The sequence below is a fragment of the Gigantopelta aegis genome, chromosome 1 (assembly GCF_016097555.1).
Source record: "Gigantopelta aegis isolate Gae_Host chromosome 1, Gae_host_genome, whole genome shotgun sequence".
In the NCBI taxonomy this organism is placed as follows: domain Eukaryota; kingdom Metazoa; phylum Mollusca; class Gastropoda; order Neomphalida; family Peltospiridae; genus Gigantopelta; species Gigantopelta aegis.
This window is the reverse complement of record NC_054699.1, coordinates 9568796-9580028: the sequence shown is the minus strand read 5'-3', so window position 1 is coordinate 9580028 and position 11233 is coordinate 9568796. Positions and strand designations below refer to the sequence as shown.

Genomic DNA, 11233 nt, shown 5'->3' with positions numbered 1-11233 from the left:
CTGAGACGTGGCATGTCCTGGATTGTCAACTGTCTGCCAGATACAGAGGCCAGGCAAGCGAACACCCTGCACTTTTATACTGTCGGTGTTCATGTTGCACGTGCAGACAACGCACGTGCAGTGGTGACATGGTTTGCACGTGGCTGCGTTTTTGCGAATATTCACATTTTGGAACTTTATTGTACAGTAGCTGCGTTTTATCGAATGTAACCGTGGGAATGTGTTTGGGACATGCAATGACCTTATATTCACAAAGCATGAACCGGTAGGAAACATAAAATCGGAGTTATAACCCATTTGTACCCTTTTGCGTTTCTTTTTTTGAAGAGTAATATTTAAAAATAATAATAATAAAATAACACACACACACACACACACACACACACACACATCTCTTTCAATGACAAATTGTACAATACCAGCATTGACCCGAATGATCCTAGTTACCGTTTAAAAAAGTTTGTTTTGTTTAACGACACCACTAGAGCACATTGATGTGTTAATCATCGGCTATTGGATGTCAAACATATGATCATTTTGACACAGTCATAGAGAGGAAACTCGCTACATTTATTCATTAGTAGCAAGGGATCTTTTATATGCACCATCCCACAGACAGGATAGCACATACCACGGCATTTGATATACCAGTTGTGGTGCACTGGCTGGAACGAGAAATGGCCCAATGGGCCCATCAACAGGGATCGATCGCAAACCGACCGCACATCAAGCGAGCTATTTACCACATGGACTACGTTCCACCCCTAGTTACCGTTTAGTGCCAATATTTTAATGAACGCATATAAGCCAGGAGCATTAGCATATAAGCTGGAAAAAAATAGTAGAAAGCTGAAGTTTTCAGTAGACATCCAGAAAGGCATACCTGTAACAACATCACAAAGTTCTGCAAATTCTACCCTGTGGCATTTTTTAAAATTCAAGATGGCCACCATTACCATAAGCGATAAATGGGAAAACTCCAAAAGCATCATAACTGCTCAACCACAGGCTTCAGAACAATGATTTTGATGTGTAAATCCATGTTTGGAGTGTGCTGAATCCAGTGGGTGCAAATATGATTCAATTCCATCTGAAATAATCCAAGATGGCTACCAACAAAGCTAATATTCGGCTAAAAACCAGGCATTTCTTTACTTTAGAGCCATAATAATACATAATTCACAATACATTACATTGAAGAGGGGTTTTACAAACAAAATCTTGATAAATGGAGATAGGGCAAAACACAAAATGTCTGTTTGTGTTCAGCATGTGTGTGAATTATGACCTTGCAAGTGAATTTTGAACTTGTGTATCAATTTTCTTTTTCTTGTTTTATAACATTATTTGACCAGTGGACTAAATATGTTACTATTTTCACTATTATTTGTTTGTTGGGCAACAATAATTTACCCTTTTATCATTGTAGGAGTACCTTCTGATGGATTGGCTAATATTTTTCCATTTGATTATCAATAAACAAAATGGCCGCCAACCCATATAATGATAAAATTGAAATATGCATAGCATTAGCTAAATGGCATTTACACTTTGTTTCCTAATACTACAAATGAACAAGATAGACCCCAACTTTCTTATTGTTATATTTATATATCATTTTATTAGGTACTTTTGATTTGTTGGTTTGTAGAAATAAAAATAATACCACATAATTCAAAATAAATATAATGTATTTAATATACTAAGATCAATGTTTTAATAACATATTCATATTATAGTGAATATGAAGATAGATTGTGAATCACTTCAATTGTTAACATGTTATATATTTTCCAGTTACGGTATTACTTTATTTTGTGAGACTAGTTGTCTCAACCTGAAACTATCTATTCTGCTTTGTGTTTTGCACAAAAGTTGTCCGGAAAGCATTCACTTGGTGTTTGTCCTGTCACATTTGACCAACCCCTGTACATCAAGGCAATTGATATCGTCTTTCCCAGAGCTCAATACGATTGTTGTTACTCATGTCGTATACAGGGTCAATTGGATATGTAATGGCTGTTAGTGGTTTAGAAGATTTGTGGGCGACAGTTTATGCTCCAAATACTGTCATCCATATGATAACAGGCTATGTGTATGCTCGTGCTCTCCGCACTCATCTTTCGTCATCAGTAGCCATAGTGTCCAAATTACTACAGACACCTGGATGTATCAGTTGCATAAATCTCACTCGTCTCCAGGCTATACATAAATGTCTGCTGGATGGTGAATGTTCCACTGACTTTGTGGACAATGATGAACATGTCCAAAAGCTTACACATATTATGAATAGCCTGATGGATGATGCCGCCACTCAAAGTAGAACAGGTAAACTTTGAGTTGAATATTTGAAACAAGTGTCCCTCATTAGGCGTTTCATCCGAGCAAAGCACACTGTAGTCAGTGAAATGAACCCCTTCTTCCATGTTGCTGGTCACATCACATATGCAAACTGAGCAGTATTATGCCTTCATCAAGAGATGTTATTTTACCATTCGAAGAACAGATAAATTCTAGAGTGGAAACTTCAGTGACCAAACAATAGAACAAGATTTGATGCGATTGCTGAAAACCTCTGGAGGTATGGCACATGGTCGAGGAATTACAGACAGCACACTGCACAAATGGGTGCATGCTATGTCCCGCCGTATCCCGATCTGTGATGCCTTGGAAATTTGTACGGGTGTGCATAGTAACACCTCTGACCAGCATGTGGACCTTCATGCCAGTAGCACAGCCTGAAATAGAAAAGACTATGAAACCTTCCTCCATTGGCTGGAAATGCATTCTCCATTCTACTATGAAGAGCGCAATAACTCGCTGATCTGTGTAGCAAGTGGTGACTTTGCTGGGAAGTGTGTCAATGCGAATCAAGTTGTTGCTCTTGGCATAAAAGCTGCTTCGGCTGTTACTGGGCAAACGTATGCCAACATCTCCTTCACGAGTTTGTCAACCAGCCACCCTCCTTATTTGATAAAGGGATTATAAGGAAAAACACGAAGAGTGTTCTTGATAACATCCTAAAGTCGAAAGTAAGTGTCCACCTTCAATTTCCTGAAACTTGCCTTGGCCTACTGATGCCACATATGACCACGCCTGTGACCACTGTGTATCATATGTGCTTGAACACTATGGGCCAGACTATGGCTTAGTGTTTGATGGATATGGCAGTGCAACCTCAACAAAATCTGCTGAACAACAGCGACGAGCACAACAGAATACATCAGCTGATATAGTTTTTGATTTGGAAATGAAAACTACAGCATCTAAAAAGACTTTTGGGGGAAATGGCAAAAATAAACATTGCTTAATCAGAACGTTGATTGGAAAATTTGAGCGAGTAGGTCTGACTGAAGCATAGCATCACAGATGCTGACTGGTTGATTGTATCAACTGCCATGGATGCTGCCCTAACACACAATTCACCTGTTGTTGTGGCGACCGACACTGATTTGCAGGTGATGATGGTTGCACAAGCCATCTCAAACATGGATCTCTATATGCTTCTGTACACAACCCATTGCAAGTATACTGTATATTCAAGCAGCTTTTAGCAACGTCAAACAACACCTGATGTTTTTACATACAACCACAGGGTGTGATACAGTGTCTGCCCTCTACAATCAAGGGAAGAAGAAGGCTCTTACACAGGTTAATGGTGGTGACAACTGGGACTGTTTGGGTGTCTTTTCTCAGGACTAACAGCACTCACAAGTATATAGCAAGTGTTGGAGAGTTATTTCTGCTAAAGCTGTATGGAGCAGTTAGATCGAAGTCACTGGACAAGCATTGTTATGTCATGAATTTTCGATCTGTTCATAAAGCATCTTTATCTTCATTTAGTTTTAAGTTGGAATCACTCTCTCCAACTTCAGCAGCTGCAAAATAGCATAGCTTAAGAGCATACTATACTGTCCAGCAATGGCAGGGGAAAGAGTTGTCACCCACTGAATGGGGATAGCAGTACATGGAGGGACTGCTTGTTCCAATCGAAACTGACAGGCCTGTTGCTCCAGAGAATGTGCTGAAAGTGACATCCTGTACCTGCAGGAGAGGGTGTTTTAAGTTGGTTTTAATTGCTTATTGTAATCTTTTTTTATAGTATATTGATGCAAATATTATCTTTATGTAGTATATAGTTATAAAGTTATGCAAATATTTCGATTTCGGACCAAATATTGGTCTCTTTGGCGGCCATTTTGGATTTATGCTAATTAACTCAGCTCCAAAACAAATGTATATAGCTTCATTGGATTCATTCATACGTCAAATATGAATTTACATATTAAAATCATTGTTCTAAGGCTGGTTGCTGAGCAGTTATGATTCTTTTGGAGTTTTTCAATTATTCTCTGATGTGATGGTGGGCATCTTGAATTTTAAAAGTGTCACAGGATAGTATTTGCAGAACTTTGTGATTTTGGCCTAGATATGGTTTTCTGGAGCTCTCCTGAAAAATTCAGCTTTCTACTAATTTTTTCCGGGTGCTTGTTATATTTTGACCTAATATCGAAATCACCCTTACCCATCCCACCCCTTTTACGAAACCGTAGAACCGTCATCGTACTTACAAACTGTGACACATTTCGATAAGAATCTGCTCGTCGGTTCACAAACTTGGTAAATGGAACAGTCGTGGTTTTCACAAGGACCGGCTATTCTCTGTATACAAAATTTACAAAAAACTCAACTCAAATCAAATCAAAGCATGTGAACATAGGGCTTATAAAGGTTAATCTGTAAAATTACTTATGTTTTAACTATAAATGTTGATATTTGATGGTGGCCAGTCTCCTACATTACAGTTATAGCTATACATTACAGTTATAACTATAGATGTTGATATTTGATGGTGGCCAGTCTCCTACATTACAGTTATAGCTATACATTAAAGTTATAACTATAGATGTTGATATTTGATGGTGGCCAGTCTCCTACATTACAGTTATATCTATACATTATAGTTATAGCTATAGATGTTAATATTTGATTGTGGTCAGTCTCCTACATTACAGTTATAACTATAGATGTTGATATTTGATGGTGGCCAGTCTCATACATTACAGTTATAACTATAGATGTTGATATTTGATGGTGGCCAGTCTCCTACATTACAGTTATAACTATAGATGATGATATTTGATGGTGGCCAGTCTCCTACATTACAGTTATAACTATATATGTTAATATTTGATTGTGGCCAGTCTCCTACATTACAGTTATAACTATAGATGGTGATGTTTGATTGTGGCCAGTCTCCTGCATTACAGTTATTACTATAGATGTTGATATTTAATGGTGGCCAGTCTCCTACATTACAGTTATTACTATAGATGTTGATATTTGATGGTGGCCAGTTTCCTACATTACAGTTATAGCTATACATTACAGTTATAACTATAGATGTTGATATTTGATGGTGGCCAGTTTCCTACATTACAGTTATAGCTATACATTACAGTTATAACTATAGATGTTGATATTTGATGGTGGCCAGTCTCCTACATTACAGTTATAACTATAGATGTTAATATTTGATTGTGGCCAGTCTCCTACATTACAGTTATAACTATAGATGGTGATATTTGATGGTGGCCAGTCTCCTACATTACAGTTATAACTATAGATGGTGATATTTGATGGTGGCCAGTCTCCTACATTACAGTTATTACTATAGATGTTGATATTTAATGGTGGTCAGTCTCCTACATTATAGTTATAACTATATATGTTAATATTTGATGGTGGCCAGTCTCCTACATTACAGTTATAACTATACATTACAGTTATAACTATAGATGTTAATATTTGATTGTGGTCAGTCTCCTACATTACAGTTATAACTATAGATGTTGATATTTGATGGTGGCCAGTCTCATACATTACAGTTATAACTATAGATGTTGATATTTGATGGTGGCCAGTCTCCTACATTACAGTTATTACTATAGATGTTGATATTTAATGGTGGCCAGTCTCCTATATTATTTATGTTACAGTAATAATTCAAGATGCAATTGCTGAAGACCAGTGACTTGTATAAATTGTATTGCAGTTACTATTGTAATGTTGATATTTATTGACTATTGAATGCCCATTTCCTCTATTACCTACATTACAGTCATAATTCTAGATACAACAATGAAAGCCGTCATTTGTATAAATTATACTACAGTACTACTGTACATGTTGATATTTATTAAATAATAAGGAATGTTAATTTCCTATATTACTTATTTTACAGTTATAATTCTAGATGCAATTAACGAAGGCCACACATTTGTATAACTTATATTACAGTTATGATTCAAGATACAGTTAACGAAGGCCAGTCATCTGTATAACTTATATTACAGTTATGATTCTAGATACAATTAATGAAGGCCAGACATTTGTATAACCTACATTACAGTTATGATTCGAGATACAATTAATGAAGGCCAGCCATTTGTATAACTTATATTACGGTTATGATTCTAGATACAGTTAATGAAGGCCAGGCATATGTATAACCTACATTACAGTTATGATTCTAGATACAATTAATGTAGGCCAGGCATTTGTATAACTTATCTACTCAAAAGAATTTAAGGGTCAGACGATATTTTCGACATTATTTTCTGAATGTCAATTATATTAGCTAGACCATAATGTTACGCATGGTATTGTTCCATTTTGACGAAAGTGGGTCTAAGCAACCCATAAATGAATTAAAATCCACTGTCATTGACACTGTCGACTAGTTCTAATGGCGAAAACATGCTTACATTTGCACGTAAATTAGGGCGAAAGCGAAAGGTCTGCTAAGTGCCCATAACTTGCTTTTTCACAAAGCGCTTCATTTGCACGCTTTGCATGTGTATTCCATGTTCCCAACGCTGAATTTCTGTATAATTGGAGCTTGCGTTTGTGTACGGTGCACACTCCAAATTCGACAATGGTACGACGTCAACTGACTATCGAAGATCGAGGAAGGGCTATTGCTTGGCTTCAGGATGGCAATACGCAAAGAAATGTTGCTCTGAGACTTGGTGTCAGTCAGAGTGTCGTTGGCCGACTGTGGCAACGGTACCAAGCAACGAATTCTGTTCGAAATCGTCCACGTTCGGGAAGACCCCGAAGCACTACAAATAGAGAGGACCTCTACATCACCAATATGGCTCTACGTCAACGCACAACCACTGCACGCCGATTACGTGACAATCTGCGGACTGCGACTGGAACTCGAGTGTCTGATCAAACCATATGCAATCGTCTGAGAGTCAATAATCTACGCTGCCGTCGCCAGGCTGTTCGACCACCACTCCTACCACGTCACAGAACGGCCAGACGTCACTGGTGCACACTTCATCTGCGGTGGCAACGTGTTCAGTGGGGTCGAGTGATGTTCACTGATGAGTCCAGGTTTAGTCTCCAGTTCAACGACGGTCGGGTTCGTGTCTACAGACGTCCTGGGGAGCGCTTCGCTGACGTTAACGTTAAACAACGTCACCGGTTCGGTGGTGGCAGCGTCATGGTGTGGGGCGGCATCTCTATCCACCACAGCACCCCACTCTATGTGGTGGATGGCAATCTGAATGGAACCCGCTATCTGAATGAGATTATCCGGCCGTTGGTTCTCCCAGGCCTTCAGCAGATTGGCGGCGGGGCAGTTCTGCAGGATGACAATGCCAGACCCCACCGCGCCAGGGTGGTAACGGACTTTCTCAGACAACAAGGTATCGCCAGGATGGATTGGCCAGCATATTCGCCTGACTTGGCCCCAATAGAGCATGCCTGGGACGAATTAGGCAGGAGAGTTCGGGATAACCATGCCCCTCCGGCCAACCTTCATGATCTGGGTCAACTTCTTATGGCAGAGTGGCAGGCCATTCCCCAAGAGTTCTTCAGACGTCTGATCAACAGCATGAGGCAACGATGTGTCGAGTGTATTCGCGCCAGGGGTGGATTCACACACTATTAAACGAATGTTCTAATGTGTAAAATCCATATTTGACAACCTTCAACTTTGACAGCGTGTCATGTGACTTTCTTGTATACAGTGACGTTTATTTGTGGTTTTTTGTAAATATGGAACAATAAATTAAATTTTTGATCATCAATCTAATACACTCTGAAACTTATTTGGTTATAAATTTTTGACCCTTAAATTCTTTTGAGTAGTATATATTACAGTTATGATTCTAGATACAATTAATGAAGACCAGGCATTTGTATAATTTATATTACAGTTATGATTCTAGATACAAGTAATGAAGGCCAGGCATATGTATAACTTATATTACAGTTATGATTCTAAATACAATTAATGAAGGCCAAGCTTATGTATAACTTATATTACAGTTATGATTCTAGATACAATTAATGAAGGCCAGTCATTTGTACAACTTATATTACAGTTATGATTCTAGATACAATTAATGAAGGCCAAGCATATGTATAACTTATATCTGAGCGCAGGTAGAAACTTTACAATCATATTTTTTATCGTAAATTATTTTGGAGGAAATCAGTTGAAATTTGCGTTACATAATGGATGATAAAGGTCTTCCCGATGATACTGCACGGATGGGGCTGAGTGAAAACGCACATATTGCCTTTCTGCACGTCTAAAGCGCAAAACCTGACAAACACGTGCACAGGATCACGTGATCAACACAGTGAACGCGTATGCCTTCAAATCAATTCACACGTGTATTGTTTAACAGGAAAACACATTAAAATTTCTGGTGACAAATTAGTGACTGAATGCCACGCCTCACAAATGCAGAACGTGAGCGTGCTGTGGGTAGGCTGCACGCAGGACAATCCGTTGCGGCAGTTGCTCGCACACTAGGATGCAGCCGACAGACAATTCATAATCTCAGAACCCGTGGCCAGGACATCCGCGTGTGACGTCACGCCGAGAGGATGGACAAATCAGATTACGTCATCTCCGTAATCGGTTCGAGACGGCCGCGTCCACAAGCAGACAATTGTTCAGGGGTCGGGTATCACAATCCACCATCAGGAATGGACTGCGGACTGCTGGTCTGCGGACTGCTGGTCTGCGGACTGCTGGTCTGCGAGCTAGGAGACCATACAAAGGACCCATTTTCACGCCATTTCACCGTCGTCAACGTCTGGAATGGACCCGACGACACGTTAGATGGAATCAGAGACGCTGGAATAACGTTGTCTTTAGTGACGAGTCACGTTTCACACTTAGGTTTGCTGAGGGAAGGGTACGGGTGTGGCGTAGACCGCGAGAACGCTATGCGCAGTGTTGTGTTCAGGCGGTCGACAGATTTGGTGGCGGCAGCGTAATGGTTTGGGGTTCATTTTATTCCCATAGTCGTTCCCGATTGATTGTCGTCCAGGGCAACCTCACTGCCGCACAATACCGTGATCAAGTGTTGACACCGGAACTGCTGCCGTTCATGCAACAACACGGTCCAGGATTGACATTTTAACAAGACAACGCTACACCCCATACAGCGATCTTGACGCCTCGGTGGCGTCGTGGCAGGCCATCGGTCTACAGGCTGGTAGGTACTGGGTTCGGATCCCAGTCGAGCCATGGAATTTTTAATCCAGATACCGACTCCAAACCCTGAGTGAGTGCTCCGCAAGGCTCAATGGGTAGGTGTAAACCACTTGCACCGACCAGTGATCCATAACTGGTTCAACAAAGGCCATGGTTTGTGCTATCCTGCCTGTGGGAAGCGCAAATAAAAGATCCCTTGCTGCCAATCGGAAGAGTAGCCCATGTAGTGGCGACAGCGGGTTTCCTCTCAAAATATGTGTGGTCCTTAACCATATGTCTGACGTCATATAACCGTAAATAAAATGTGTTGAGTGCGTCGTTAAATAAAATACTTCTTTCTTTTTTTCTTGCGAAACGCCGGTATCAACGTCATGGATTGGCCCTCCCGTTCACCAGACCTGAATTGACTTCAGAACGTGCCACGATCTCATCATGTGAAAATCGTTTTGGGGGGTCACATGACATCAGGCGGTAATACGCAATAAATTGATCCCCACATCGACTTGTATCAATCTGTATTGCTTCTCAAATGATATCGACATCCTTACATAGCAGTTTTATAGTCGTGCACCCTGTATTTAATTTGTGCGGTCAAATTTACGTAGTGTAAAGTTTCTACTTGCGCTCAGTATATTACAGTTATGATTCTAGATACAAGTAATGAAGGCTAGTCATTTGTATAACTTATATTACAGTTATGATTCTAGATACAAGTAATGAAGGCTAGTCATTTGTATAACTTATATTACAGTTATGATTCTAGATACACTAGGCATTTGTATATTTTATATTACAGTTAACATTCATATGTTGATGTTTACTGAAGATAGTTTTATATATTACTTATACATGTATTACAATTATGACCGTATGCGTTCTTACTTATATAAGGCCAGTCTTATAGTACTTATATTAAAATTAAATTGTTGTAGATGATGATACTTACTGAAGGCCAGTCCTTTCTATCACTTATATCAGTTCCAATTTGACTGATAACTGCATTCCCGGCATCTTCGATTGTAATTCCAAAAAGTTTACATTTTCCAATGGAATGCTGAAAGCTGAAAGATTCGCATCTGTTACGGAGCTTGCACTGTGACGCACATTCCACAAGCCCAGTGTCTTCTATGACATCTATACCTACGTCCATTATAGCTTTGTTCCTGCGTAAAAATCTGAACTTGTCAGGATTTGTGCACGTACGTACAGAAACAGAGACGTGCCAGAAAATACTCACCAAGAACGCCGACTCAAGAACCGCAGTGTTCATCGTGCAATTGTTTGTCTCCCTTCTTCTGTCTCAGTTTACACTGCATTTTTATGATCGCATTGTATTTGTAAGTTTCAGCCAATGGCTGAATGACAGCTATGGCAAAAAAAATTCTTCAGCCAATTATCCAATAAAATATTCTAGTAGAAGATCATTTGTGACTTGTATGAACGAGAGCCAATCAGTCGTGATTTGCATTCATTTGTATTTAAATATTAATCAGGCACATATTCGTAGAAACAAAGAAAGGAATGTTCTGTTTAACGATTTATTGAATGTAGCTTACCTTTCAAGTACAGTGCAGTACCATCAAATTGTTCAACTGGTTTTGTCTTAGTATCAAGGGCGGGACGTAGCCCAGTGGTAAAGCGTTCGTTTGATGCGCGGTCGGTCTAGGATCGATCCCCATCGGTGGGCCCGTTGGGCTATTTCTCGCT

General features: G+C 39.6%; 1 protein-coding gene across 1 annotated transcript; it reads left to right on the top strand.

The window, feature by feature from the left end:
- The first annotated feature begins 8231 nt into the window (after positions 1-8231).
- Positions 8232-10945, top strand: LOC121388629. The gene is made up of 2 exons (XM_041520091.1): positions 8232-9527; positions 10459-10945. Exon 1 carries the CDS (start codon positions 8911-8913, stop codon positions 9304-9306), a length of 396 nt encoding a protein of 131 aa, XP_041376025.1. The 5' UTR covers positions 8232-8910; the 3' UTR covers positions 9307-9527; positions 10459-10945.
- The last annotated feature ends 288 nt before the right edge of the window (positions 10946-11233 follow it).